The sequence below is a fragment of the Microtus ochrogaster genome, unplaced genomic scaffold (assembly GCF_000317375.1).
Source record: "Microtus ochrogaster isolate Prairie Vole_2 unplaced genomic scaffold, MicOch1.0 UNK115, whole genome shotgun sequence".
In the NCBI taxonomy this organism is placed as follows: domain Eukaryota; kingdom Metazoa; phylum Chordata; class Mammalia; order Rodentia; family Cricetidae; genus Microtus; species Microtus ochrogaster.
In genome coordinates, this window is record NW_004949213.1 from 337,631 (window position 1) to 348,958 (window position 11,328).

The 11,328-nt window shown below is 49.8% G+C and overlaps 1 protein-coding gene across 2 annotated transcripts in view; it reads right to left on the minus strand.

Moving 5' to 3' along the window:
* Window positions 1–1,312: 1,312 nt before the first annotated feature.
* Rab4b (RAB4B, member RAS oncogene family) overlaps window positions 1,313–11,328 on the minus strand; it is a 10,373-nt gene continuing 357 nt past the window's right edge. The window contains exons 2-9 of one of the 2 annotated variants that reach the window (XR_001229527.2): window positions 9,736–9,816; window positions 9,365–9,479; window positions 7,008–7,070; window positions 6,764–6,918; window positions 5,745–5,840; window positions 5,508–5,642; window positions 4,293–4,422; window positions 1,313–1,699 (exon numbers count right to left, since the gene is read on the minus strand). Coding sequence is in view for 1 of the 2 variants with exons in the window: in XM_005371578.2 (XP_005371635.1) it covers window positions 5,527–5,642; window positions 5,745–5,840; window positions 6,764–6,918; window positions 7,008–7,070; window positions 9,365–9,479; window positions 9,736–9,816 (626 nt within the window). In the remaining variant the exon portion in view is untranslated. The remainder of the gene's footprint in view (window positions 1,700–4,292; window positions 4,423–5,507; window positions 5,643–5,744; window positions 5,841–6,763; window positions 6,919–7,007; window positions 7,071–9,364; window positions 9,480–9,735; window positions 9,817–11,328) is intronic. The other variant, XM_005371578.2, reaches the window with a different exon arrangement.

The following is an 11,328-nucleotide window of genomic DNA, read 5'->3' on the forward strand; positions in this document are numbered from 1 at the left end:
GAAGAAGATATCTACATTAAGGGAGCCATTTTAGGGTTGGCAAGAGACTTGGCTCTAGGGGAGATCCCAAGTGTCCACAGGGATGTCCCCAGCTAGGTCCTTGGGCAGCAGAGGAGAGGGTGCCTGAACTGTCCTTGCCCCACTATCACACTGATGTTTATCTCGAATATCACCATAGAATCTTTGTCCGGCAAGGGATGGAGATAGAGACAGAGACCCTCATCAGAGCAATAGACTGAGCTCCCAAGGTCCAGTTGAAGGGCAGAAGGAGGGGTTGGTCCACCAACTGAGACAGTGTGCCTGTTCTAACGGGAGCTCACCAAATCTAGCTGGACCAGGACTGAATGAGCATGTGATCAAACTGGACTCTCTGATTGTGGGTGACAATGGGGGCTGACTGAGAAGCCTTTGATAAAGGCACTGGGACTTTTTTTTACAGCATGTCCTGGCTTTTTGGGACGCTAGTCTATATGGATGCACAGCTTCCTAAGCCTGGATGTAGAGGGGAGGGCCTTGGACTTTCCACAGGACAGGATTCCCTGCCCTCTCTCAAGTAGGGAGGCGTGAGGAAGATGAGTGGGGGAGCAGGAGGGGACTGGGAGGAGGAAAGTATTAATTTTTGAATGGAAAAATAAAAAAAAATTTAAAAGATTTCAGGGCACAAGGAGATACACACTAGCACCAAATATGACCAGGAGTCCAGGTTGCACAAAAAAAACCCACAGTGGCACACAGAGTAGGTTTATGTTCACACACACACACACACACACACACACACAGAGGAAGAAACAGGTCTATGCTGAAGCACACACAAATCTCAGGAGCACATGTTCTCAGGAACAGATACAGGAGTTGAACAAGGCCCAGAACTGAGGTTCCCTTATAGTCCCCAACTCCTTGGTCTTGTTGCACACAGTGAAGCCTCACAACACAATCACCAGGACAGAGACCACTCATGATCACACAGCCCTACTGATACTGCCCCATCCACGAATCCTGGAAAGACTCACACACAGGGATGTCACTGCTACACACACCAGCTTCCATCGACCATGTGCTGCCATGAAGTATGTACACAAGCTAGGCATGGACACTTAAAATTCCAGTGTAGTCTGGGCTATAACAAGGCCCTATGTCCAAAAAAATAAGTGGGGGGGAGAAGGTTTAGGAAAAACCAAAAAAGGACAGACATAACTTTGGCCTCAATGATTGTGTACCCCAAATACATTCACAACTCAAGTCCCACCAGAAACAGATTACTTCCATCAAGGACCGCTTCGGTCTCCGCATCTCAGAATGACAGAGGCCAAAACACAGGTGTAAACAATGCTTTATGGAGGGCTGGAACAGGATGGAGCAAGCCTCCAGGTAATAAATAACACAGACTTGCAACAGCAGGGCCAGGCAGGAAGGTGGGGCCAAATGGCCCTGGTCTCAAGCTCTGGGAGTTCTTCAGGATATGGTTAGGGGTTCGGGGGGGGAATAGTTAGCCAAGTCAGAGGAAACAGCAGCAGGTGTGGGTTCCCCCTTCCCCTGTGGCTCAATCTTGCCCCAAAGCCAGGCCCCACCAGGCCCGGGAAGGGGGGGATGGGAGATGGGGTGGCTTTTCTGGGGCCAGGGCAGATTGGGACCTATCCTCTTAGGGCCTTGGTTTTGGGCCCCAGCCTTCGGGTAGGGCTGGTCCAGGAGAACAGGTGAGCTGAAAGAGAAGGGTTTTATGACCTGGAGGGGTTCTGAGTCTGTCTAGCTAGAATTGCTTGTCTCATTACTAGGTATCTTTGTGACCTGTCTGCCTGTACCCCTTTGTCTCTCAGTCTGTGCACTGACTTTATGGCCTCTCTGCAGGTTATGCAGGAGTCTTGTTCTCTGAGCAGCTCCCTATTTGTCCACCTCACAAGCTGTGTGCATCTGTAAAGGGGCATTTCAGTAACTACCTACCACCACCCTGGCCAGGTGGTACTTCACACATGTAATCCCGGTACTGAGAGGAGGATGGTGAGTTTGAGGCCAACCTGAGCTACATAGTGAGATTCTGTCTCAAAAACACAAAACATGACGGGCAGTGGTGGTACATGCCTTCCAGCACTAGGGAGGCAGAGGCAGGCAGATCTGTGAGTTCGAGGCTAGCCTGGTTTACAGCATGAGTCCCATGACAGTAAGGGCTACCCAGAGAAATCCTGTCTCCAAAACACAAAAACAAACAAAAACAAACAAAAAAAAAAAACAGAAACAAAAGAACAAAAATCCCCAACACAAATCATAAACTCAATATATGTCCCCACCTTTGTAAATGTCTGTGTCCCTTTTTATCCCTAATGGTCCAGACTAAGCCTCATTCCAATGCTTTTCAAACTGGAGAGATTGGATAGATGTGTGGTCATGACTTTGACTGTTTACAGCACTACCTAAGACGTCTCTAGAAATTATCTTATGTAAATCCCGGCATCAGTATGTTGTAAACCTTCCTACCTTATTCTAATGTGCACTATTTCCAGTTTGTCTAAATGAAGTAAAATCAGAGGGTGTGGTGGTCCACACCTATAATCCCAGCACTCAGAAAGTAAATTAGAGGCCTCAAATTTTAAGCCTGTGCTATGAAGTCTCAAAAAAAAAAAAAAGAAGAAGAAGAAGAAGATATACAGCTCAGCTGGTATTGCTTGCCTAGCGTGCATGTGGCTCTGGGTTCCATCCTCAGCACCCCATAAATGCAATGGGATACTATAATTCCAGCACTTAGGAGGTAAAAGTCAAAGGGTCAGAAGTTCGAGTTTACCCTTGACTACTACTACACAGCTACATAGTTAAGTCTGAGGCCAGCCTGGGCTATGTCTTTGAGTAAAAAAAGAAAGGAAAAGAAAGAAGAGGAAGAGGAAAGGGTGTATGGGGACAATATATTTTTCTTATTACATTTTTAGAATAAAAGGAAATATCAGGCCAGAGATGGTTGTACAACTTTGATCTCAGCACTAGGGAGGCAGAAGCGAGTGGAGTTCAAAGCCAGACTGGTCTACAGAGTGAGTTCAAGGACAGCCAGGGCAATGTAGAGAGACCCTGCCCCCAAAATAATAAAAAGATTTATGGGTAACCAGGCATGATGGTATAAACTTGGAATCTTAGCACTTAAAAGGCTAAGGCAACAAAAAACAAAAAACAAGGTAGCCAAGCAGTGGTGGCACACACCTTTGATCCCAGCATTTAAGAGGTATAGGCAGGCAGATGTTTGTGAGTTCAAGGCCAGCCTGGTCTACAAGAGCTGGTTTCAGGACAGGCTCCAAAGCTACAGAGAAACCCTGTCTCAAAAAAAAAACCAAAAAAAAAAAAAAAAAAAGAAAAAAAGAAAGAAAGAAAGAAAGAAAGGAAAAAAAGGCTAAAGCAAGAGGATTGATACAAGTTTGAGGCTATTCTAGGGTACACAGGAAGTTCCAGATTAGCCTGAGATACATAGCAAGACCCCTCCCCACAAAAAACCACATCAAAGGGGGTCCAAAAGCATGTACAAAAAAATTGAGTTTCTCTATAGATATGATTATGTTAGCTAAATATATGACACACTGGTTACATGTGACCCATTGAGGGCAAGCTGGGGAAGACTTGGATAGTTTCTGGGATACCTATCTATCTCCACACAGCTAGATGTTCCTTTTGCTTTGTTCTGTGCTGCTGCGGACTGCACCCAAGAAGGCCACCTACATGTGAGGTGAGCTCCCTACTACTGAGCTACACAGTCAGCACACATACCCTCCCAGAGCCTTTAAGATGGGCACGAAAGAGATCAGTGAACATCCTTGTGGATCAAGCTCTTAGCAAATGCTAGGCTCTGCTCTCCTCCACATCCATGAGGGACTAGAACTCACCCCATTCTGCAGACTCAGGGTTAAGAGACAGGCTCAGACCAGCAGTGCAGAGACAGGGAAGGAAGAACTCTGTCTAAAGGGCTTACCCTGGACTCTCTTTCAAATCCCACAGGCATTTCAGCAAGAACCATGCTGGTCTGGGCTGGAGAGGTGGCTCAGTGGTTAAGAGCACTGGCTGCTCTTCCAGAGGACCCAGGTTCAATTCCCAACACCCACATGACAGCTCACAGCTGTCTGCAACTCAGTTCCAGGGGATCTGACACCCTCACACAGACATACATGCAAGTAAAACACCAGTGCACATAAAAGAAAACCATACTGGCTCTACCTGCAAAACAGATCTAACCTAAGGATTTTTTTTCCCCACAGCCATCCCAGACTTGCCAGTGGAGGGGAGTAGAGGGAGCTGGGCTTTCTGAAGTACAGACAGAGACTTACTAAGGGCACCCATAGTCACAGGTAAGGAAGGGTCCTGCAGGTCTGTCAAGGAGTTTGGACCATGCATGGAAAAATGAACAAGGCTTCTTAGAGGAGGAGGTTATCAGGTCAAAGGAGAAGAAAACACGGCCTGGAAAAAAGACCCAAAGAAACAAAGAACTTTTGTGTGACCGGGACAGATCAAAGGAGCAGGACAATGTGTAAGAGCCTTCAGGGGCAGGGTGACAGGGCCTCCCAGAGTCCCATGGACCCTAGGAACCATGGATGGTTCTCAAGAAGGGACATGTTTTCCAGGCTGGCCTCCAACTTACTCCAACTGACTCCCCTGATCACCACCAGCTAACACAGTGCTCAGTGTGGAAGCTGGTGCTTCCTGCATGCACGCTAGGCAAGCACTATCGCTTCAGCTGATCCTGGTCCTCAGCCCCAGCAGCTCCTTCACGGGCATCCGGCTAGAGGGTTCCTGGGATGCACGAGTCTGACCCTCTCCCTCCTCTGCCCAGTAGCCCCGTCTGGCAACGGTAGCATCTAGGTACAGCTGGGAGACCTTCCCAGAGCCTTAGATACTTACTAGTCAGTTCCCCAAGCCCATGCTGTCTGTACCCCTAGTACTCACAGGTACTCCACTCCAGCCACAGTGGCCTCCTTGGCCACGCCACATATGATCCTATGCCAGGGCCTCTGTGCATACTTTTTTCACCTGTCCTCTCTGACTCCCCTGCTCTGGGTTTTTGCTTAAATGTCACCTTCTTGGGTGTCCTGTTTAAAAGGGAATTCTGCATCTTCCCCACCTTATCAGACTGTTTCTCTCCATGCTCTTTGCCCCCTAACTACTATATAATGTATGTAAATATTTCATCTACGGTGTGTCTTCTCCCAAGGCAATGTAGGTACAATGCAAACAAGAATTTGGTTGGTTGGTTTTACCCAGTGCTGTCTCCCCAGAGGCCTCACCAGGACTGAGCACACAGCAGAGGCTCATTACACCAGTGAGAACCATGAAAAAGGGTCAAGTGCAGGCCAAGGCGGGCAGAGGTCTAGGGTGCAGAGGGACTGGGTTCCCGGGGACTGGGAAGGTGGCTCCTTTGGTTCATGGGCTTTTGTGTCTTTGTCACCGTTTTTCTTGTCACGTGTTCCAAGTCTTGGTGGCTGTTCTGTGTCCCACCCCACCCAACACAGAAAGCCCTCTTGCCTCCTGAACCCCCAGCATCCCACCTGGCTGACTCTGCAGGTCTCAGCAGCCACAAGGCTGAGGAGCCACGGCCTGAGCGCTGCGAGGCTGCCGCAGCTGGCGAAGAGATACGTCACCATACTGAATGCCTGAGCCCATCCTCTCGGGGTCTAGTTCACCTGTGGGAGAGGAGAGGCCAGAAGAGTTCCTCAGAGCCCATGGAGACTACCTTTAACCAGTTCCCCCACCCCCATCTCTCACAGGAAGCAGGTGGGCCTCACCTGAGTCGATCTTGTTGAGGATGGTGCGCGCGCACTTCAGGAACGCTTCTTCCACGTTCTCACCCGTGAGAGCACTGGTCTCCAGGAACATCAGCTCTGGAGGGGCAGGGTCTCTATCAGTTCCCATCCTCCAACTCAAAAGCTCTGTCCATGCTTGCCCTTACCTCGGCCACTGTACACAGGTTCCCTTGCCGGGAATGCGGTCTCCCTACATATACGAGTACTCACCCACCTCTTCCTTCTCAACTCAGCCCCCGTGGCCCCCAGAAACCCTCCTTGCTGACCCTGCCTAAGTCAGGAGACCCCTCTGGACTCCCAAGAGCCTCCTGTCCTAGCAGTGACTTCTCTCTGATATTACTGTCAGCAAATGAGTCTGCCTCCCGCGTCTACCACGGCACTACGAGCTTCATGAGTTCATCGGTGTCCCCAGACTCATTGAACACAGCCCTAAGCCCACCTCAGCTACCCAGAGGTCACATGATAGGACCTCACACTGAAGTTATATGCAAGATTTAAACCCACATCTGCCTGGCAGCAAAATCTCTACTAAACCTGGGGGGTCTGAAAACCAGGAGGCCATGTATTGGGCATGCTTGTGTACCCTCCACAGTCCTAGTGGAGGCAGAGACAACACAGATGGTCCGGAGGACTGGGTCAGCCTGGGCAACATAATGAGTCTGAAGCTAGCCTTTAGTCACAAAGAATTGTCTCGATGGCCAGCTGAGTTTGCAGTAGCCACCTTAAACTTGTGCTGCCTCCACATGGTGAAGGGAATTTCCCAGCAACTCCTCTGGACCAGGAGGCGCTAAGAGTGTGATGGTAGTTCCCGTGGCCAGCATACTGCTCAGCCTCTTTCTAGCTGGACCTGAAGACCACAGCAGTCACATGACTCCTAAAGCAGGCCTGCTGAAGCCTCCATGCTGAAGGTACAACCATCCACTGAAAGCTAAGAGGCTCATGGGCCACAGTGCACAGGCCCATCCCTCCACCCATCACCTGGTCCACAGCACAGCCCTCACCGTTCTCCTGGGCAAAGCGGGAGGCCTCGAGGAAAGTAACCTCACGCTCAGGATCCAGATCCTTCTTGTTGCCACAGAGGATGACCACGATGTTGGGGCTGGCCAGCGTCCGGGCATCAGTCAGCCATGCAGCTAGTGAGTTGTATGTCTCTCGGCTGTGAAGAGCAGACAGAAGAGGGAGGAAGCACAGGAGTGGGACCATCCATGCCCAGCCTCGCCCGTGCCACCCAGACCCTGCACCCACCTGGTGATGTCGTACACCAGCAGGGCTCCAGCAGCCCCTCGGTAATAACTTCGTGTCACCGACCTGTGGGACCAGGGAGACCCAGTCACCCCAAGGCTGCGATCTGCCCCGGGATTGCCCGCCTCTGTGGAGAGAGGCTAGTGGTTTGGCGCCCCCCCCCCTTTACTGTTGGCTCATCCCCTAAAACCTGACCTTGGTCTCCTTGAGATACAGTTTATCTCCCTCATGGTCTATCTCAATTATTGTTATTATTTGGGTTTGTTTTTTTGAGACAGTCTCATTCTCTAGTCCAAGCTGTCCTGAAACTGACTAAGCAGCCCCCCTGGCTTCAATATTCAGGGAAGTCCCCTGCCTCAGCCACCACACCCAGGGGTGCTTGGGACTGGCCTGGTACATGGTCTACACAGAGCTACAGCTCTACCCTTTAGTTTAACTCAACATCATGGCAACTTACCCAGGCTGACTCTGGAAATTTCTTACTTAATTATTTCTTTTATGTGGGTAGGGGTGGGCTTACATGTACCAGAGCGCATGTGTGGGGGGCAGAGGACTCTTGTAGGAACTGGTTCTCTCCTGAGCTCAAGCTCGGGTCCTCAGGTGGGCAGCAAACACTCTTACCCACTGAACCATGTCATGAACTGCAATCCTTCTGTCTAAACCTCTCAAGGAACTGAAATTACGGGCATCTACCACCACCCCCAGCATAATTTCCCATAATTTCCTCAATTTTCTTTCTTGTCTGTCAGTCTTTCTTACTCCGTCTCTTCCATGCTCACTTTTGCCTTCCCTCATTCATTCCTTCAGTGAGTCAGTCAGCATTTTCTCAGTATCGCCCATCTGCCTGTCCTGCCCAGGTACGATTCACCTTCTGCTCTCCCCTCCCTGCTGGCTGATGCAGGGCCCCTTTCCTGTGTGGCCCACTCCCTTTGTCACCAGTTTGGATCCCTCTGGAACGCAGGTGATTACTGCAAACACAGGCTATGTCACATGCCTGCCTCTCTCTGCCTCTGGGTTCTACATACCTCACATAATCAATCTATACATGAGTTAACTAGCAGCCGCTATATGCTGAAGCCAGATTCTCCACAAGCTGAATATCCGCCACTGCCGTGTGTGTGTGTGTGTGTGTGTGAGAGAGAGAGAGAGAGAGAGAGAGAGAGAGAGAGAGAGAGAGAGAGAGACTCCCTCCCTCTGCTCTTTCTGTTTCGCACTCTCAGGGTTTCTGTTTCTGCAGACCTACTAGGTGCCCCGGCCTTCCCATTTTCCACACCACGCAATACACTCACCTATCCTTCTCAACCACAGCTGTCCAACCCTTCCTGAACCTCTCTGCTTCTGACCTGTTCCTTCTGTGCCCATTCCTGCCTTGATTACTCCTTCATCTTCGACTCCCTGTCTGTGTCTCCTTCCCTCCAAGGCTGTAGCTCCTTGAGGTTTCAGTGTCTGTCTTAAGCTCCCTCTTCAAACACCACTCCTTGGGGCTGGCAAGATGGCTCAGCAGTTGGTTGATAAGGCTTATTGCTCTTGCAGAGGACATAGGTTCCATACGCAGCACCCAGAGGTAGTTTACAACTACCTATAGTTCCAGCCCTAGGGTATCTGATACACTCTTCTGACCTCTGGGGGCTCCTGCACATATATAGTATATATGCATATACTTAGGCATATACACATAGACAATTAACTAATTAAAAAATAAAACTACTTCTTATTCATATCCTTAAGCCTTTTATTTATTTTTTCTTCTTTCTGCTCCTGGGGATGGCACCAAAGGTCTTGTACAAGCTAGGCAAGAGCTCTGGAGAACTCTAGACAGGGGCTCCACCACTGAGCCACACCCCATCCCCTCACTGGGAGATTCCAGGCAGGGGTTCTACTACTGAGCCACACCCCAGCCCCTCACTGGGGAATTCCAGGCATGGGCTCTAGCTCTGAGCCACACCCCAGCCCCTCACTGGGGGATTCCAGGCAGGGGCTCTAGCTCTGGCACTACCACATGCCAAGCTTCCCTTCTCTCTTTCCCTCTCTTCTGAAATGGGAATCAAACCTAGGGCCTTACACTACTTGGTCTAGGGCTCTCCCTCTCAGCTACAATTCCAACCCTTCTTCATTGTCATGTTAGCCCAGGCTGGCCTCCAACTCATAGTCCTGCTTCAGCCTCCTGTGTTTGCCACTGCAGACCTGAACCATCACATCTAGCCTTTTCTCTCCAGGACTTCTCTGCTCAAACATATCCCCTGTCTCTCTGCATCTAGCTGCCCTGCCCTCTCAGCACCTCCTTGTTCTTATTTCATCCCTGAAAGACACTTCACACCTTGCCCTTCCCTCCTCCCTCCTCAGGATCCCAGGCCACCTACCGAAAGCGCTCCTGGCCGGCAGTGTCCCAAATCTGGAGCTTCACAGTCTTCCCCCCAACATTGACCACCCTGGATCCAAACTCCACGCCAATGGTGTGGTTGGAGTCCTGTTTGACTGGGAGTGGGAGGGAAAGAGGAGGCAGTGCAGGGGCTCCTGGAATTCCCCCATCCTGCAGGCCTCCTCCTCAGTTTCTGCAACCCAATTCTCACTGCTGGGTTGGCAGAGAACTTAGCAGAGATCGTCCACCAAGGCCAGAGGCAAAGCTACAGCACTAGCTTTACCCAGTGGTCCCTGCTACCTACCCCGCCTACTGCCCACTGACCCACACCATGGCCACATCCACGCTTCCAGGGTCCTGCCAGAAACTCACACTTATTCTCAATGAACTGATGGAGGAGACATGATTTGCCAGTTCCAGCACTGCCAATCACCAGGAATTTGAAGAGGAAGTCTAAGCAGATGGTGCCAAGGATCAAGGAAGAGAAAGACACAGGGAATAAAAGAAAAAATAGAAAGAAAAAAAACATCTACAGTGCTGTAGACAGAACGCAGGGCATCCTGCATACTAGGCAAGTGTTTTTTCCGAACTGACCTACAACCCAGCCCAAGATCACACTTTTACTCATTATTACTATTGTTGTTGTTATTATTACTGATTATTGAAACAAAGTTTCACTACGTATTCCAGACGGACCTAGCTGTCCTCAACTCCAAGCAATCCTCCTGCCTCAGTCTGTAAAGGAATGCTGGGATTATAAATCTATGCGGCCATACCCTGTATTTCTTTCCTTTACCTTCTAGTCAGGGACTCATTGTGTAGCACTATATGGCCTTGAATTCTAGTCGGCCCGCCTCAGCCTCCCCACTCCTGGGATTCCAGGATGTGCCAGCACACTCCACTTTTCTTTCTTTTAGAATATTACTCTGTAGTTCAGGCAGACCTCTAACTTGAAGATCCTCCTGCCTCAGTCTCCCAGATGTGAGGATTATGGCACACAAGATTATCCTTACATAGTGCTTACCATATATGTGTGTATATATGTAGATATATACATATATATGTATAGATGCACTCAAGACAGTCCTAAAGATTATTATGTATGTTGACAGCTCATTTAATCCCAAATAGAGATCCAAAGAGGGAAGTATACTATGGATCCCTACTTTTCAGACTAGGAGAATGAGACCAGAATGGTTAATCAACTTGCCCAAGGCCACACAGCTAGATATTCAAACCCAGATTAAAGGTCTTCACAATACAAGACCCTAGCTGATGCGTTTCAAAAACTATTTGAACAATGATTAAATCTGGCCTCCCTTCCTCTTCACTTCACCTCCTACTACCCTCTCATTCACCGTCAAGGCCGCTGACATTTTGGCCTATTTCCTAAACTGGTTAGCTCCTCAGGGTCTTCGCACTAGATTCTTTACTGCTCTCGGACCTCCCTCCACCTACATGATACTGTCCATCCATATTGATTTCCTAACCCTGAGCCTCTTCTCCTCAATCCTCTGCCCAGAACAGTTGGCCATTATCCTTAAACTTAAGCTGCATCCGGTGACACTAAGTTTTAAATCTAACTCCAGGACACCACTCCAGACCTCTCAAACCAGATCAGCCCCACAGGGTGTGCAGGGTTCACAGCATTTGTGCGAGGTTCTCTCTACTCCATGAAGCCCGACCCTTGCCATTCACCGTCAGCCCCGCCCTATCCACTCATGCTCCGCCCAGGAAGGCTTGCTTCCCTCCTTGGACCTAACCCCCTACCCTAAATTACCATCACTAGCTCCCTCAAATCCCGCCCTGAATCTTTTTAACTCACACAGCAGTCTCCCAAGCTCCACCCAAATCGATTAAGCTCAGCCCCAGACCCACTTAGCCCGGCCCTACAACACCGCAGACCCCGCCCCCTTAACAGAAAGCCCCGCCCCACTTCCACATCCGCATCTTCTACGGGCCCAG